The sequence below is a fragment of the Malus domestica genome, chromosome 13 (genome assembly GCF_042453785.1).
Source record: "Malus domestica chromosome 13, GDT2T_hap1".
Taxonomy (NCBI): domain Eukaryota; kingdom Viridiplantae; phylum Streptophyta; class Magnoliopsida; order Rosales; family Rosaceae; genus Malus; species Malus domestica.
The window spans coordinates 38,474,463-38,494,176 of record NC_091673.1 but is presented as its reverse complement, the minus strand read 5'-3'; the positions used below and the strand labels follow the sequence as shown (position 1 = coordinate 38,494,176).

The window sequence follows — 19,714 nt, the reverse complement described above, 5'->3', positions numbered from 1 at the left end:
AAGAGATCAAATCACAATATCTACATTAGTCTCCAAAATTACATTCCTATTATATGTTGTAGACCATTTAAGGTTGATTTACATTGGAATAAATCCAACATGCATAAGATCAACCCAGTTAATTTGAGTGAGTCTTCACTTGGATTATATATAGCTTTACAAGTTGAGGTTGTTATAGTATAAACCTATCTCTAAGTACAAATGAATTCAAATTACAAATACATGAACTGAGCAATGCTTTACACGGTTGAGAAAGAGTCTAAGATGGAGTAGGACTTTGGTTCTTCATTCCCTATTATTGTCATTTCGAGCTAGTCATTTTTCATTAGCCGAGGAAGGAAGAGTTCGGATGCTATCCAAAGTGTGACTTTGACTTGGTGAGCGGGAATCCATTAATTCAAATTGCACGGATCTGGATTGCTGACTTGGAAAACATGTAAGATTATTAGGTTTATCAATAACATGAAAACTATTGGAATAAGTCAATATTTAGAAAAAAAAAAAAAAGGAATGTAAATATTTTGTAATTATTAGAGTCATGTTTTTGGAAGGATATTGTGTCCTTTATTTTGTTTCCTTTTATAACAAGGATTGTATGTACCTTTTATTCAGATTTGTGGAATACATAAAGGTTAAGCCGTAAAATTCTATTTGGCATCGAGAGCTAGTTTTCAATCCAAAACCCTAAACAAAAACTTTGTGCTGTTGCGACTGTAATCAAGTCCAGCACTATAAATGTGTTGCTACAAGCTTTACGGTGAGTAGTATAGTGTTCCGTGCTTTGTTGTTGTCCTTGTATTGTTTTTCCTAGGGATGAGCAACGGTTATGGCGGGCGGGTAACCGCATTTATTTACCCATAACCATTTATGCTCATACCCGCATAACCGTTTACCCATTAGTTATACCCATACCCATAACCGTTTATAAACGGTTAACCATACCCATAACTGCATACGCATTTAACCATAACTGTTTAATACTCATTTACCCATTTACCCTTTTTAACCCGTTTATCTTTTTTCTTTTTTTCTTTTTTTACCATTTCCACTTTTCACCCGTCTACATGTTTTTTTTTTAACAACTTGAAAATTTAAAAAAAAAAATTATTGTATTCTTTTTGACAATTAAACACCGTTATAGGTACATTCATCATACATTTCCGTATTTTAATTTTTTAAGTCCTTATACCTTTCCAATAATTGAAATAATAATTTACCGACGATATTTCATATAAAACCTTGATGGCTATGTCTCGGCATATAAGCATATATATGTTACAGACATAATCAATATGCACTTGTAATTAGCATAGTGTAAAAAATAAACCGATGCATGTTGGTGAGGGCCAAACAGTGTGTGGCTTGCCAAAAAGGTTTATGCTTTGTAGGCTTGTATTAAAAATTGGAGTAATAGAAATATAAGTTATTGAGCACATCATATAGGTTTTATGCTACACAAATCATGCACTATAGTCAATAGCATTGATCTAAGTTTTGTTCGATAGTGAACATGGTTTGTGTTAATTTTACATATATAAAATAAATGGGTAAACGGTTATCTGTTTATAACCGTGGTTAATACCCATAACCGCCCATTTAAATTTCACGGGTAAACGGTTAAACCCATAACCGTTTATTTATCTAAACGGTTACCCATAACCGTAACCGTTTAATTTAAATGGGTGGGTAACCGCGGTTACCCATAACCAATGGGTATTTGCCCATCCCTAGTTTTGCTGTGCTGTCTGCCAAAACAAAAGGAAAAAAAAAATAGGGATTGGTTGCTGCTGGAATTGCAATGTACAATCCATTTTTTTTCTCCTTTGTCTTTTAGTGTTGCTGCTTGTGTTTTTGCAGCAAGAAAAGTGGTGTACAATTGCTATGGTCTTGCAATTGACCCTGTCAATGTGTTTCAACAGATGGTTTAAACTCAGTATTCCACTGATATTAAAGTTCTACGTTCTGACAATGGTGGAGAGTACATAAATTCTGAGTTATCCCGGTTTCTACAAGACCGTGGAATTATTCATCAAACTACCTGTCTGCATACTCTGCAACAGAATGGGGTTGCTGAGAGAAAGAATCGTCATATCTTGGAAACTGCTCGTGCCTTGCTTATTGGTGTGTCTGTGCCTAAACGTTTTTGGCCTAAAGCCATTACCTATGTCGTGTATGTGATTAACCATATGCCATCTCGAGTTGTAGAATTCCGTACACCTCTGCAAGTATTGACGGAACATGTTCCTGTAGTATCCACTAATACCCTTACTCCTCGTGTGTTTGGATGTGTAGCATATGTTCATAGGAAATTGGATCCATGTGCCCTTCGGTGCGTTTTTGTTGGGTTTGCCTCCCAACATAAAGGGTTTAAGTGTTATCATCCTAAAACTCGACATATGTATGTGACTATGGATGTTACTTTTTCTGAATCAGAGTATTTTTATTCTTCGATCTCATCACCTTTAGAACACCAGGGGGAGAACACTAGTGGTGATCAAGTTGATCTTGGGTGGTTAGAGGTACCAGAGAATGTGATATGTAGTTTAGGGGGAGCATATGTTGACGACAAGGATGAAAATGGGACACCAATCTCTCGGCAAGAAACTGCCAAGGAAGCTATAACAGTCTAGCAACCTACTGTCGAACCAAGTAATTCAGGGGAAGAAATGCCGCCTGCAGAACCCACATCACCCTCTCTCTCTAGCTCGATAGTGCCACCCAATGTGTCTACTCTAAATATCCCTGAGGTAAGTACTATAGATGCTCATGTAACTAATCCAAATGATGATGTAAGTACGTATAAGTTGCCACCAAGGCAAAATTGTGGTGTTCTTCCTGACAGGTTTTCTCCTGAAGGAAAAGTAAAGTATCCAATAGCAAATTATGTGCCATGCAAGAACCTTGCACCGGAACGCTAAGCATGGGTAAATAATGTGGAAGCAATCCAAGCACCAACCCGAGTTGAAGAGGCCTTGAAGGATCCTAAATGGGCAGCTGCAATGGATGAAGAAATGATGGCACTACACAAGAATGATACATGGGAGGTAACGGAGCTACCTAAAGGCAAGAAACCGGTTGGGTGTAGATGGGTCGTTACGATCAAGTACAAGGTAGACAGATCGGTAGACATGTATAAAGCAAGGTTAGTAGCAAAGGGTTATACTCAAACTTATGGTGTTGATTATTAGGATAATTTTTCTCTAGTAGCGAAGATGAATACAGTACAAGTTCTGATTTCTTTAGCTGCAAAATTGAATTGGCCACTGAAACAGTTTGATGTGAAAAATGCTTTTCTTCATGGGCACTTGGAAGAAGAGGTATATATGGATTTTCCTCAGGGGTACAATGTCGGAGGGAAAACGTGAGTACGTAGGTTGCGAAAGTCACTTTACGAACTTAAGCAATCACCTTTTGCAGGTTTGGTAGATTCACTCAAGTTATGAGAAGTATTGGGTATTATTAAAGTCACTCGGATCATATATTATTTGTGAAGCGGAGAAGTGGTAAAGTGACGGCCTTAATTATTTATGTGGATGACATGATAATAACAGGTGATGATTCTGAAAAGATGATGAAGTTAGAACAAAACCTTGTAGCCGAGTTCGAGATGAACAATTTGGAAGATTTGAAATATTTTCTTGGCGTGGAAGTCGCTCGGTCATCTAAAGGTAATTTCTTGTCTCAACGTAAATATGTTATGGATTTATTAAAAGAAACAGGCATGCTGGGATGTAAGCCTGTGGACATTCCCATCGTAGAGAAACATTATTTGGGGATTTATCCAAATCAGGAACCGATTGATAAAGGTAGATATCAAAGACTAGTGGGGAGGCTAATTTATTTGTCTCACACTCGTCCAGATATTGCCTATGTTGTAAGTGTGGTAAGTCAATGCATGCACTCACCTAGTGTTGATCATATGGCGGCGGTAATGAGAATCTTGGCATATTTGAAGTCTGCCCTGGGTAAAGCAATTTTGTATGAATATCATGGACATATGAGGATTGAGGGATTTACTGATGTTAATTGGGCAGGTGATGTGACTGATAGAAGGTCTACATCTGGGTATTTTACATTTGTTGGAGGTAATTTGGTTACGTGGCGGAGCAAGAAGCAGAATGTGGTATCATGGTCTTCTGCCGAAGTCGTGTATAGGGGTATGGCACATGGCGTGTGTGAGATTCTTTGGCTACGAAAATTGCTTTGGAGTCGCAGTTTTAAACATAAGGAGGCAATGAAGTTGTATTGTGATAATAAGTCCTCTAGAGAAATTGCTGGGAATCCAGTACAGCACGATAGGACTAAGCATGTTGAGGTTAATAGACATTTTATCAAAGAAAAGCTGAAAAAGAAGATTGTGTCAATACCGTTTATGAACTCAAAGGAACAACTTGTAGATATTCTTACCCATGTCGTGTGTAGTAGGAGGTTCAATGACTCGCTTGTCAAGTTAGGAATGAGTAATATCTATGCTCCAACTTGAGGGGGAGTATTGGAATAAGTCAATATTTAGGGAAAAAAAAAGGAATGTAAATATTTTGTAATTATTAGAGTCATGTTTTTGGAAAGATATTGTGTCCTTCATTTTGTTTCCTTTAGAGTTCCTTTCTTTTGCAGCTGCAATGGGAGACAGATTTATAACTTGTGACATAACATATGTAAACAATGCTGGTCTATCAAAACACCAAGCAGTTGCCCTCCGAGCTGGTGCAGACAAGTCAGTCATTTTCCAATGCTCCGTCGTTGTCTACCAAGACACTCTCTACACTCACTCCAAAAGCCAGTTCAACAGAGACACCCAAAACTACATAACACAGTTGATTTCATTTATGGAAACTCAACAACAGAAGCTTTAAGGTTCATTGGATTCCTCACTAGCAAACAAGAAAATCGGAGAGCATATATTACTATTAGAGGAGTGAGTAACAACCTCACTCTCTCACATTATTACAAATCAATCACAACCATCCATTCTTAAGTCATCATGTAAGATGCCTACAGTTGTCATGAGCTATGACTCATTTCAATCTAATCTAGATGCCATATAGAATATGATCCAAAGGCTCACATTAAATCTTACAACTTGCATATAATAAAACCAACACAGCAAATACATTTATACACCAGTACTCCCTTCTAAATGTTTTACTGATTTCACTCGAAGTGCATCTCTCAAATACTCCAATCAATCTTTAAGAAGAGCCTTGGTAAAAATGTATGTCAATTGCTCCTCTGTTCTGCAGTAGTTCAATTCAATTGTGCCATCTTGAATAGAATCCCTTATAAAGTGATACCTCATGTTGATATTCCTTGTTTTTTGGTGGAACACTGGGTTCTTGGACATAGCTATGGCAGAGGTGTTGTCACACAGCAAAGGTGTAGCCTCCACTTGTTCCTCTCCAAAATCAGATAACACAAACCTCAGCCACATTGCTTGTGTTGTAGCTTCTGCAGCACTTACATATTCAGCTTTTGCAGTGGATAAAGCCACACTACATTGCTTAACTGAAGCCCAAGAAAATATCCCCGACCAAAGCTGAATTCATAGTCTGAAGTACTCTTCATATCATTTACGCTTCCTGCCCCGTCACTTTCACAATAACCTATCAACACAGCAGCTTTACCCTTCACATACTTAATTCAAAAGTCCAGTGTCCCTAGTACATATCTCAAGACCCTTTTAGCTGTCCCCATGTGCTTCCTGGTAGGCTTATGCATAAATCTTGCCAAGAAACATAATGCATACATCAAATCTAGTCTAGTAGTTGCTAAGTATAACAAACTACCAACCATTTTTCTATATAAGCCTTCATCAGCATCCTCACTTCCATCAACCTTATATAGCCTCTCATTGATTGCAAGTGGAGTCTTCACAGCTTTACAATCTTTTAACCCAAACTTCTCAAGTAAAGACTTGGCATATTTCTTCTAATGAATAAATATACCCTTATCAGTTTGAATTATGCCTAAACCAGGGAAATGATGTAACAAAATCTGATATCTCATATTGTTTCATCATATCCATCTTAAATTCTTGAATCATTTCATCATAACTCCCTATGTAGATAATGTCATCTACATACAGAGACACAATAAGCACACCTGCATCACTGAATTTAGTATACAAAGTAGCTTCACTTTGACTTTTCTTAAACCCAAACTTGTTGAAGTATGTATCTATCTCATCATACCAAGCTCTGGGAGCTTGTTTCAGACCATATAAATGCCTTTTTCAGTCTGTAAATTTTGTCTTCTTGCCCTTGGACTTCAAATCCCTATGTTTGATCAACATATACTTCCTCATGTAGTGTACCATTTAGAAATGCAGATTTGACATCTAATTGGAACAATTTCCATTCCTTTTGAGCTGCCAATGCAATTAAAGTTCTAATGGTATCAAGCCTTGCCACTGGTGCAAAGGTCTCAGTGAAATCAACCCCTAGCTTCTGCGAATAGCCCTTGGCCATTAACCTTGCCTTGTTCTTCTTCACTGAGCCATCCAAATTAAGCTTTGTCTTATAGACCCATTTGACACCAATTACTGGTTTATCAAATGGCCTATTAACTAACTCCCATGTGCCATTCTTTTCTATCATTTTGATCTCTGTGGACATAGCTCTTCTCCAAGCTTCATCCCCTGATGCCTCTTCAAAACACTCAGGTTCTATTACACAGAAATTGCACCTCTCATACACTTCATTCAAGCTCTTGAACCTGACAGGTGTGTGATCGTACTTTTGTGGTCCAGTGTGACTCACTTGTTCCCCTTGGCCTGGAGGAGAAACAATAACTTGTTCTTGTTGCTCCTGCAATGGTTCTGTGCATTTCAATTCTTTATCATTCTCTGCAAATTCAACATCACTCCCTTTATCTTCATATACTTCATTTGAGACTGAAATGGGCAAATTCTTCTCAACACAAGATTTCCAATCCCAACAAGAGTTCTCATCAATGATTACATCGCTAGAGATAACGATCTTATTAGTTTTATGATTGAATAACTAGTAACCCTTCTCACATGTTCCATAACCAAGAACAATGCATTTGACACTTGTTGCATCCAGTTTCTGTCTCATCTGTGATGGAACTTATGCATAGCATAAAAATCCAAACACTCTTAAGTGTTTCACTCTAGGCTTCCTTCCACTATAAGCTTCAAATAAGGTCTTCTTATTCAGGGCTTTGGTAGGACATCTATTGAGAATATAGACTGCAGTGTTAACTACTTCTACCCAAAACTCAAATGAAATACCCTTCTCCAATAACATGCACTTAGCCATTTCTACAATGGTCCTATTTCTTCTTTCTGCAACACCATTGTATTGAGGGGAGTAGGCTACTGTGAGCTATCTTTCCAAACCAAGATCTTCTCAAAACTGAGAAAATTCAAGGGAAGTGTACTCTCTTCCCTTGTCACTTCTCAATTTTTTTAGTTTGTACCCACTTTGTAGTTCAACAGTTGCTTTGAATTTCTTGAACACACCAAATGCCTCAGATTTACTTCTCAGAAAATAGACCCATCCCATGCTGGTGCAATCATCTGTGAATATGATGAAATACTTGTTTCTAACTTTAGTAGGTGTTTGCATTGGTCCACATATGTCAGTGTGAATCAATTCCAATGGTAAAGCAACTCTGCACATTGTTTCTTTAGGAAAAGTATCTCTAGAATGCTTGCCAAGTGCACATCCCTCACATATTATGGTGTTCACTTTCAGCTCTGATAGTCTAGTTACCATTTCATGTTCTTGTAGCTACATTAGAGCATTCTTGTTTAAATGCCCTAGTCTTCTATGCCATATCTCAGCAGCTTGCCCAACACTAGCTTTCATGGTAATTTGGATTCCTGGTTGCAACTTCAACGGAAAGCTTTGATTTCCTTTCATAGGGATCTTGACAACAAGGTTAAAGCATGTGAAATCATCATAGATTCTAACTTCAATTCCCCTAAATACAAGGTAGTATCCATGCTTCATCATCTATCCCACACTCAACAAATTCTCTTTCAAACCAGGTACTAACATTATCTCCCTTATGTACCTTTTGCCTTGCTTAGTTCAACCAGTAAATCACCCTTTCCAACTACATCAACCAATTGCCCTATGTCCATCTCAACTTTGGCAGTGATACTCCTATCTTTCACCAGTAGGTCTTCTCTCCTTGTCATATTAGATTTGTTATCGAGTAACCCATAAATTTTCAGAGCTTTCTTTGATCGTAGCAAAGCCCGATTCTCCTCCGAGTTCCGTCGTTATCAACCACGTCATAGTTTCACGCCCAAATCGAGATCAAACCTGTCTCTGAGGCCATGATAATGTTTTAATTTCTGGATTGAATTTCTTCAATGGGATAGTAAAAACAGAAATGTACATAGAGAAAGAGATTAGAAAGCCATGGAAGCTTCAAGGTTTATTGGATTCATCTTTACTAAGTAAGAAGCTTGGAGAGCATATATTACTGTTAGAGGAGTGAGTAACAACCTCACTCTCTCACATCATTACAAATTAATCACAACCATGATTACACTTGTCATGAGCTATGACTCATTTCAATCTAATCTAGATGCCATATGGAATATGATCCAAAGGCTCACATTAAATCTTACAACTTGCATATAATAAAACCAACATAGGAAATACATTTATACATCAATAGTATCTTGGGAGGCATTGGAAACAGTATTCAAGAACAATTATCTCGTAGTCTTACTTGGATGACTCTATTAATAGGGTTGGTTGGTCACCTTAGAGTTGTGGGTTCGCTTTAAAGACATTGTATTATGGTAAGTACTTGAATTATGGCCATAGGGCTTTAACTTCCGGTCAGGTTCGGTGGTGGGATACCATGCATCAATTACACCAGCGGCTGCACAAGCTTTCATTGTAAGTGATTGCATCTCTGGGAACCTTTTGGTTGCCTTCTAGTGGGGTGTCTTTTGATTTGGGAATCACTAGATGATCCTAATAGCGGTTCGCACTCTTAGTATAGCTTTTGATACAATGATACTTCAGCTGCAATGTGAACATACAAAGTTTATAAAAATACTCAATTTAGAATGCCAAAAGATAAACTGTAAGCACCAAAATCACTACCTTTAAAGGGATTGTGCATTTATATAAGGTTGTATTTGTAATTGGTTAGATATGATGTCGAGCCTAAGGACAATCCAACAAAAGGTTGGTTGCTTATGTGATTGCAAAGGTGGTGTAATTATGCCCCATCATGTAGAAGGAATTTATAAGATACTACAATCCTATCAACAAAGAAAGAACTAATTTACATGAAATTGTACTAAACTAAGAACCCCAAGATTACATGAATATACACAAATAGGCAACACTCCCCTTAAGTTGGTGCATATAAGTCGCACATGCCTAACTTGTGTAAGAAACCTGAATACTTATGACTTGAAACAGCCTTTGTGAGGATATTTGCCAACTGACATTCTGTTCTTATTGTTGGTGCCTCAATTATTTTCCCTTCATATTTTTCTTTGATGAAGAATCGACCAACTTCAACATGCTTTGTTCTATCATGTTGTACCAGATTATGTGTAATGTCATGAGCAGCTTTATTATTAAAAAATAATTTCATAGCATGATCATGCTTTATGCCCAAGTCACTTAACAGAAGCTTAAGTCACAAAATTTCACAAATCCCCACGACCATACCTATGTGTTCAACTTCCGCACTGGAATGCGCAACCACATTCTACTTTTTACTCCTCCATGTAACGTAGTTACCCCCAACGAATGTTAAAATAACCAAATGTTGAGCGCCTATAGTCAACTGAATCTACCCAATCTAAATCAGTGTAACCTTCAACTCTAAGATAGCTATTATTTTTAAGCAAATTCCTTTGCCCGGACTTCCCTTCAATTATCGCAAAATCCACATTATTGCATTTGTATGTTGTTTTCCAGGGTTATGCATGTATTGACTTATTACACTCAAGGCATGAGCAAGATCTAGTCTTGTGTGTGCCAAGTACATTAACGAAACATAGACCGTATTGATCTTGGCCACATGGAAAAATGTATCTGTATAGTTAATTTCGTTACCAGTCTTGCCTTGAAGTGATGTGAAACCCCATCTCAATTATGTGTAATTTTATAATAAAGGAAATATGAAATTACCATTATGCCTTCATCCCCTACCCAATCCGGATCCCCTTATTGGATTTCTTCCAAAATTCTCCTTCTCACTCTGCGTGCCATGTGGTAGTTCCCTATCTCTCTCTTTCTCTCTCTCTTCTTCTCTCTTCTCTCCCTAGACACTCTCTCTCTTAGCTTACTCACTCTCTCTCGAAGCTCTCTCTCTCTCGGACCTTTCTCCCTCTCCCTTCCCGGTGACACATACACCCGCCCGCACACCTAAAGAACCACGACACCACCACCACCATCAAGTGGACCTTCTATCTCTCTCTCTCTCTCCCTCATCTCTATGAAGCACCGAGACACCCAGAGGCCACCCAAACCTCTCCGACGAACCCCATGGCCTTCGAGCCACCAGGCCTTAGCCTTTTAACCCAAACCCAGAGCCTTCGGCCCACTGAGCTTTAACCCAAACCCATTTCCCTTGGGCCAGGTTACAAGCCCAAAACCTTTAGCCCAGACCTTTGGGCCGTGTAAAACTTGGGCCTTTGGCCCATTGAACCCAAGTCCAAACTAAATAGGCCTATGCCCAGGAACCAAGCCAAGGCCCAAACCGAGCCAAAACCCTAACCCAGGCCGCGCGTGGGCTACGCGTGGCCCTACGACACCAGTGACTTTTCCGGCCATCTTGACCACCGGAGTCGCCACCTTGCAACGGTGCATGCAGGTACCTGAGGTCCCCCTTATGTTTTTTGACATCCTAAATCCGTTTATGATGTCCATTTTCAAAAATTCAATCTTTATGATAAAGTTTTTTTAATTGGACCCTTTATGTGCTTAGGTACGATTATTAGCAGCAAATTCGTCCTTCCTATTTCGCACAGCTCTTCAACGACGGAGTATCTGTGAGTGGATCCCTTCTAAAATGCATGTTTTAATAGTAGAAAAGCATACATGAAAAGCATGATTTAATGGTTGCGTTTTATGAAACGTTTTATGAGTAAATTAAATTTACACTTTATGATTATCATGCTTTACTGAGAATATTTTGGAATACCATACTTTATCAAATTTATGTTCTTTGTAGTATATATAATTATGAACATGTTTTTACACTCTTTGTAGTATTTATGAAGGATAACTATATACTATGAAGATGTTTTGAGATATTTGTTCTTATGTTGGAAAGATTATATTCACTGTTTTTGTGCTTATCTAGTGGTCACTATTCTGCCTGCAAGCGATGATACTTATATTGGCTTCGGTCGGGTGATGTAGTGGCCTACAGGTTGGAAGATATTCATATATTTGGCCTACGGGTCAGGTGATGTAGTGACCTACGGGTCGGAAGATATTTATTTGGCCGACAAGTCAGGTCATGTAGTGGTCTACGGGTCGAAAGATATTCATATATTTGGCCTATAGGTCGGGTGATGTAGTGGCTTCGATCAATTGTGATACCACGATTTAGCACATTATATACGATATATGTTTTATGAAAGGTTTTATGGCATGCTAGGGTTTTCAGAAAAACCTATTACATATTATACTATTGAGTTTCCATAAAACTTTGGGGCTTAGTACGTTATTGAATAACTATTTCAATATTATATATATATATATATCAACTTGGTCCACTCATGTTTTTTTGCGCCCCCTCAAGACATAGGAACGAGGCATACAATCCGAGCTACGGGGCATTCCCCTACCAGTGATACCGTGTCATCCTCTCTGCTTTGACTTCACTTATAATAGCACATTCCGCTTGTATTCTAAATTAACTATATGCTCTGAACATGTCATGCATTATCACTATCATTTTATTGGCGACTAAATACTATTATATTATTTTGGTAAAGTTTGAATTTGAATATTATATTATGTAGTTCGAGTGAAATTTATATGCATGTTTTCTCATGTTCTCGGCATATGCATTCATTAAATGGCTTGCGTCACCATTGGGTGTCAGCCAACACGTGGCCATCCCGCTATCCTCCAGACATCGGGATCGAGGCGTGTCAGATTGGTATCAGAGCATACTTAGGACTTCATTCTTCCATTTGGTAATCATAAGCTTTCTTGTATCCATAATCTTTCGTCTTTCTAAATCTTATTTGCCTCTTATCAGAATTATGGATCCTACTGGTGGAAATGTACCTCGATGATCTCATTCTGGTCTAATGGGAGGAATTCAACAGTTAACCTTTGTGCTATAAAATCTTTTCCTAATAGTAACAGACCGAGTCGTACATATATGGAGATTGCTCGTAGCCACGGCATTACAGAACTTAATGTAGTTAGAGCCTATGAGGAGGCTAAGGATTGGTTGGAAAAGATAAAGGACACCTTAGAGAGCATGAGATTTCCAGTGTCGGAATAGGCGAATACCGCTGGTTACTTCCTTCAAGGGAACACTAGATATTAGTGGAAGTCAGTGACGGGCTCTCGCCCATGTAATTCTTTGATGACTTGGGCTGCACTTTTTGAGCCCCGGTTATCAGCTGAGGAAGAGGCAGGAATTCCTTGAGTTTCTCCAGGCCAATCTGAGTATTACAGAGTTTGATAGCACTTTTCGACGCCTGTCGAGACACCATGAAGGAACCTATGGGAACCAGCGTGAGATGATGATTCAGCTGCAGATTACAATGAATGAGGACTATCACGAGCTTTTGACACCATAGAGGCATATCTCCTACAAGGAGATGATTGAGGCGGCCTTAAGGATGGAACAGTCGAGATAGAACATACTTAACCAGGATCAGCCTTGGAGCCAGAACCAGCCTCGAACTCAGAACCAAAATCAGCGGGGTCATGGATTCTGATCTTGGAGTATGAGAGAGCCTTTTACTTATTCTAATTCCTTCGACCCTAGACGCTCTCAGCCATTCAAACAATAGGGTTAGGATTCAGGATCATCCAGTGAAGGCTTAGGAATTGAGTCAGCAAGGTGATCTTTCATCCATTTTAATCCATGTGTGGCTAATCCGATCAAGTGTTATAGGTGTGGTGGCTTTGGACACATAGCCCGTGATTGAGCTACTCCCTGTTCATCTGATGGTTTTGCTTCCAGTTTGAGTTACGGTGGGAGTAATAACCCAAGTACTTCGAGTTACAGTGGGGGTAATTATTCGACTGCTCAGAGTTATGGCGGGAATAATAATCAGAGTACTCAGATCCCTGCTCAAAGGCAACACCATTTTTCTGGAACAGCTTCAGGTAGTTGTACTCAGGAGAACCAAGCAGGCTGCAACAGCCAGGGTCCTAAGACACAAGGCGGCCATAATAGTAGTTCAGGATGTTAGGTCCATGGGCGTATCTATGCCATGACTCAACAGGAGGTGAAGCAGGACCCCAAAGTTAATACTGGTATGTTACTTGTTTGTGGAAACTGGGCTTGTGTTTTGATTGATTCGGGTGCCACTTATTCATTTATATCCTTACCATTTGCACAGGTTGCAAACCCGCAACCTACATCGCTCGAATTTGATATGCTCATTCAATTGCCACCTAGAGATCTATTATGTGCATAGTGGGAGTATAAGGATTGCCCATTTATTGTCAAAGGGGAAATCTTAGAGGCCAATTTGATTCCCTTCAAACTTGTAGAGTTTGATGTCATTCTGAGAATGGATTGGCTATCTAGGCACAATGCTTATGTCAGATGTAAGGAGAAATTCATGACCTTTTATCAACCTGGCGGACGAGCGATCACGTTTCAGGGTGAGCGACGAGTCCTTCATAACGGAATCATTTCCACCATCCAGACGATGAAGTTATTACAGAAGGGTTGTGTGGGATTCTTAGCCCACGTAGTCACGCGGGATGAACCTTCTCTGTGTGCTAGAGATGTGCCAATGGTGAATGAATTCACCAATGTATTTCTCGAGGATTTTCCAAGGTGACCACTTGCCAGGAAAATCAGATTCACTATTGATTTACTTCCAGGTACCAACCTCATTTCCTTGGCACTATACCGAATGGCACCAGCTAAGTTAAGAGAATTGAGGATTCAACTTCAGGAGCTAGTGGATAAAGGCTATATCCAGCCCAGCATGTCTCCTTAGGGCGCTCATATACGGTCTGTCAGAAAGAAAGATGGGTCGATGTGATGACCCATCCTAATTTTAATTATAATTTTTGCCCCAAGTATGTGAGGTGATGATTATGCCCTTGTTGGCTTAGTGACATGGATGTACTTATACATTTCTAAATCGTACTTGATGTCACGAGCGCGTCGACCTGAGTTAGGGTCGAATCAAATTTCTAACAAAAATGTTACGACGATTTAAGATCGAGATTTGGTATAATTTAATTTTGGGCTGCCTATCACATATCCACTAGTTATCTTCCTTCCTACAATCTTGAGCCCAATTAGAATTTTTGGGTTTATTTTATTTCCTTTAGACCAATTAATTAGACACTAAATCCCATAGCCCAATCAAGACTTGTGGCCCCTTTTATTTTGGCCAACCCGTGACCACACACGCACACACACACATGCAACCCTTCACCCTCTCCCTCATCTTCTCGAAATTTCCCTTGTTCGTACACCGTACGACCATCACTCCCAAACTTACTAAAATTTCCACAGATTGACCCTACTGACACTGCCATCATACTCCTCTCAAGGTTATGAGTTCATCCATACCATTAAGTCGAGGAACAGATGTCGGAAACTCGAGAAGCCATAACCTCCGGCAAGGTAAAGTTTGCTCCACCATGATCCTGACATGATTTTGAGGTTTTAAGGCTTAGTAAGGTACCCACATGACTTCCCTAGCATTTTAGATTAGTTTTGGAGAAGTTTGGGCGTCGGAATAAGCACGATCGTGGGATTGCAGAGTTGGCCGGTTTTTTCAAGAGTTATTCTGACCATTTTCCATTGGTTTATGGAGTTCTTATAGGTATGGTTGAGTTCTACTCTTCAAGACCTTCAAATCCATATAAAATTCATGAATTTTGGTTGAGAAAAAAAGTAGTTATAAGCTTTAGAAATTTTTCTAGAAACCAACGAGTACAGACGGTGGCCGACGGTGGATTCCAACAAGTCATCGGAGAAGAAGAGGAATATTCCGTCAGCTTTGACATATTATACTAACGGCGTCAGGTAACTCCATTAGTTTTTAAACAGAATATTCTGCCATTTAACAAAAGATTCCCTAACGCCATTAAGGATTCTATCAGTGTGCTAGGCACGTGCCTGAGCATGGCCAGTGCGTGTAGCGTCCAAAAATTATTCTAAAAATGTAGGGGTGTTCGTGTTGTTGAGTAGATCACATTGGTATATTCAAACACCCCATTTGAGTAGCATATGAGAAGTTATTCCTAAGGTTTGTGTATGTGCTTTAAAATTTATGTAAAATTAGTTATTTGGCATATAGGTGAGACGTATCCTGAGGACAATAGTTGATAAGCGAGGCTAGGGGGCTACGATCCTGCTACTTATCAGTGAGTGGGCATTTTCTTTCTATATATATATATATGATATGGTTTCCATAATGTTTTCTCAAATGATTTATCCTTTGAATGCCATGTCGTAATGAGTTGCACTTTAAGCATTGCACTGTTATACTTGTGAATTATATTGCGTAAGGCTATAGAGACTCAGGTGAGCTTCAGGTGAGTATGATGTGATTGAAAGGGTTGTGTTGCATTGGTATGCATATATTTATTTAGAGCTCATCAGGGCTGCACCCGATATTAGTGCTCCCACACAAGGATTAAGGCTAGCCTTCACGTGATCGTTCACTTCTCGCACTGCACGCTTACCTTGGATCCAAGTCTAGTGCCAGCCTGTCATACAGACCACAATAGGTGGTTCTGATTTGTAGGTGACTCGCGATTTATCGCACAACCTTCACGTGATCGTAGCACTTGAGCGTACATATTTATACCCAGCCTATCATACAGGTCACATCAGGTGACTCCGACTCGTGTTCTAACCTAGGTTGATGAGCTACAGTTCCAGTCGTACAGGTCACATTGGATGACTCTGACTGGCATGTTATTTTGCATTGATTCTACACCTGGCTTACATGATTTAAATGTTATGACATGGCATATTTTGGGTTTAACTGCCCTTTTGCGTTGTTATATATATATGTAGTACTATTTTCCAGAAACTATACGGGTTTTACAGTGAGGGGTTACTATGTTCAGAAAAGATAAATGTGTTTTCAAACACTTTTTTTTTCCCACTCACCTTTCTGTTTTGCGCCCTTTTAGGTTCTAGGTAGCTAATAATCTTTGGTGGCTCTCGAGGACTTCACGGCGATTCTAACATATCCATAAATAAGTAGGGATCTTCTCCATATTTGTATAATTAGTGCTTGTTTAGTTTGACTGTACTTGTGATACCTATGCTCTGAAACGTTTGTAGCTTGACTGAGTTACTTCCACACATTTAGTATTATACTTAGTATAGCCAAGTCTTAGTTGGTTTTTTTCTATTTGTGTTTTCTTATTATCATATACACTTCTGTTACGCCCTTAGCTACGTCACCCTCACGTGATGGCCAGCATGTCTCTACTTTGGTCGGGGTGTGTCAGTCGATGAGACTTTGCATCGACTACAAGCAACTGAATTAGGTGACAGTGAAGAACCGTTTTCCCCTTGCTTGGATTGATGATCTGTTTGACCAATTAAGGGGTGCTCAAGTGTTCTCTAAGATCGATTTCGTTAAGGTTACCACCAGCTGCTGATCCAGAACGAAGATGTACCGAATACTGTTTTTCGCACTAAGTATGGACACTATGAGTTCCATGTCATGCCTTTTGGGTTAACGAATGCACCTGCAGAGTCTTTAAACCATATCTTGATCGATTTATGATTGTGTTCATTGATGACATTCTGATCTACTCCAAGAGTAATGCCAAGCACATGAAGCATTTGAAATTGGTGTCGGAGAGATTGAGGAAACATCGGTTGTATGCGAAGTTCAGTAAGTGTCAATTTTGGCTAGACTAGATCAGTTTCCTCGAGCATGTAGTTTCCGTTGAGGGAATTAGTGTGGACCCTTAGAAGATTTCTACAGTATCTATATGGGAATAGTAGAGGAATGTTGCTGAAGTGAGGAGCTTTCTGGGACTGGCTAGCTATTATCGATGTTTTGTGCAGGATTTCTCAGCAATCGCCCTGCTTCTTACTAAATTGACCCAAAAGGGGGTCAAATTCAAGTGGGATAAGAGTTATGAACAAAGTTTTCAAGAGCTTAAACAACGTCTTTCTCATGCCTCCGTCCTTGCTCTTCTGGACGATGGCTGTGAGTTTGAAATTTACAGTGAAGCATCCTTGTCGAGATTGGGTTATGTTCTGATGCAGCATGGGAAAGTTATCGGCTTTGCTTCCAAACAGCTCAAGAATCACGAGATAAACTACCCTACCCTTGATTTAGAACTCAGAGCAGTGGTTTTTGGTTTAAAAATCTGGCGACATTACTTGTACGGTGAAAAGTGCCGCATCTTCACCGATCACAAAAGTTTGAAATATGTCTTCACCCAAAATGAGCTGAATTTGAGGCAGAGAAGGTGGATGGAACTCTTTTTTACTACAACTGCACTATTGAGTATCATCCTAGTCACACAAACGTCGTAGCAGACACACTTAGCTAGAAATCCTATGGATAGCTTGCCTCTCTTTTAGCTATCCATGTCCCGTTATTGTTTTCTCTTCAAGAAACCAGCGTTGCAGTGACACCAAATTCACAGGGAGCATTGTTGGCACACTTCCAGGTTAGGCCAATTTTGGTGGATTTGGTTCGGGAAGCTTAGGAGCTCGACCAACAGTGTGCAAACTTAAAGGAACAGGTACGGAATGGTTCTAGGTGAGATTTGAAAATCCGGAGAGATGAAGCCTTGGTGATGGGAAATAGGTTATTTGTGCCTAAGGACAATGAAGTGGTGAAGAAGGAGATTATTGATGAGGCTCACATCTTGGCGTATGCCATGCATCTGAGGAGTACCGAATTGTATCATACCATCCGTCCGTTCTACTACTGGTATGGGATGAAACGAGATGTGGCAGAGTATGTGAAGAGGTGTATTATTTGCCAACAGGTGAAGGCGAACAAACAGAGACCTGAATGGCTGATGCAGAATCTCCTTATACCAATGTGGTAGTTGATGTGGTATAAACTAACACACAAATTAAACCTTATAAAAACAGTTGTAGTATGAGCAAGTAGGGATCGTTCTAGGCCATGGATTAGGAGGGATGCTAATCAACACAAATTAAACTTAAAAACTGAAAACTAAGCTAAACTAACACAAATAAGAACTAAAGGGGGTTTTTGGACGAATTTTGAACTAAAACAAGTAAATTGCATAAACAAAGTAGGTTTGGACGAAAATTGGGTGAAAGGCTAGCTAGAGGATTCTTCTCCACACATGAAACATATGCATACAAATCGATTTCCAGTTATTATTCCTATAAACCATGAACGACAATGCCCCAAATTAATTATGAACTGCACTAATTAACTCTCAGATTTTCCTAATTTCATTGAATTGGACTCAGCGACGCAATCAAATTATTCTTATCAAGTTCCCTATATGAACAACATGATAGAGATACATATCAAAGATCATTAAGTTCTGTGAAAATCATAAGCATTGACAAGGCATTCGTAACTATGAACTGCATGATACTCTTGCCAGGAATTTACTTAACACAATCATGACTAGTGACTTTTACTACTTGCAAATATAAGTTCATAACAATTAGGTGAAATTCCCTTATATTCTAGTATCAAATCCCTGCATGCAAACTAAGTGTGCACCCTTAATCAACACACAAGAACAAGTTCTCAATAAAACAGATAAGTAAATCGCATTCATGTTTTACAAAACAATACTAGAGGAAATCAATTCATATAAAATGTATGATCATGGCTTCGAATTCACCTCTAGCTAAAATGAGACTTAGCCACTCATGTTCATAACATTTGAAAAGCAATATAAAATAAACATTGAAACTAAGAAAGGATAGAAAGAACTCTCGAAATCTCCAACAATGGCAGATTCCGCTCCTCCTCTCCTAATTGTAGGTCACGGCATACTTGATTTCTCCTTTGAATGCTCCAAAAACCTGTGGCACTCTTTTTACTTTTTTCTCTTAATTTCTCTCTGAAGCTCTCCCTGAATTCGGCGACAAGGGTGTGTATTTATAGGGCAGATACACGACATTGTTTATGGAGAAAAAGGATTAGTTGTTAGCATTGTTTTAGGAATCCTAGAAATCAAATAAGAGGTGGTTTAATATGAAAAGAAGTCCCCCTTGCAGCTGGAAATAAGGTAGGATAAGATAAGATAAGGTTAGTTTGGATAATGTTGGATAAGATAAGGTTGGTTAAGATAATGTTCCTTCCTTTTAGCTGATTCCTTATCTTCCAAGTCTTAATTTAATTTCTCCAAATTTGTAGCACATTCCTAACCTCTTTTAAACTTCAAAACCGTCCATCCAACTAGCTCCATGCGTATGCTATCAATTCCAAGTCCAAAACTGCTCCAAAATGCTCCAAATTGCCATTTCTTGTCACCTTTGCCAATTGGACATACAAACACACAAAAATAGCTTAAATCACTATACTAAATAGAAACTAAGTCACTAATAGCAAAGAAAT

General features: G+C 39.1%; 1 protein-coding gene across 1 annotated transcript; it reads left to right on the top strand.

The window, feature by feature from the left end:
• Window positions 1-3,538: 3,538 nt before the first annotated feature.
• LOC139190983 (uncharacterized mitochondrial protein AtMg00810-like) lies at window positions 3,539-4,856 on the top strand. Its single transcript, XM_070811479.1, has 2 exons — window positions 3,539-4,460; window positions 4,618-4,856. Exons 1-2 carry the CDS (start codon window positions 3,539-3,541, stop codon window positions 4,854-4,856), a joined length of 1,161 nt encoding a protein of 386 aa, XP_070667580.1.
• The last annotated feature ends 14,858 nt before the right edge of the window (window positions 4,857-19,714 follow it).

Bases quoted from the DNA above. Each gene is read 5' to 3' on its own strand.
- LOC139190983 (XM_070811479.1), top strand. From the start codon at position 3,539: ATGATAATAACAGGTGATGATTCTGAAAAGATGATGAAGTTAGAACAA. The intron at 4,461-4,617 runs GTAATATCTATG...TTTCTTTTGCAG, and splicing joins GCTTGTCAAGTTAGGAATGA to CTGCAATGGGAGACAGATTT.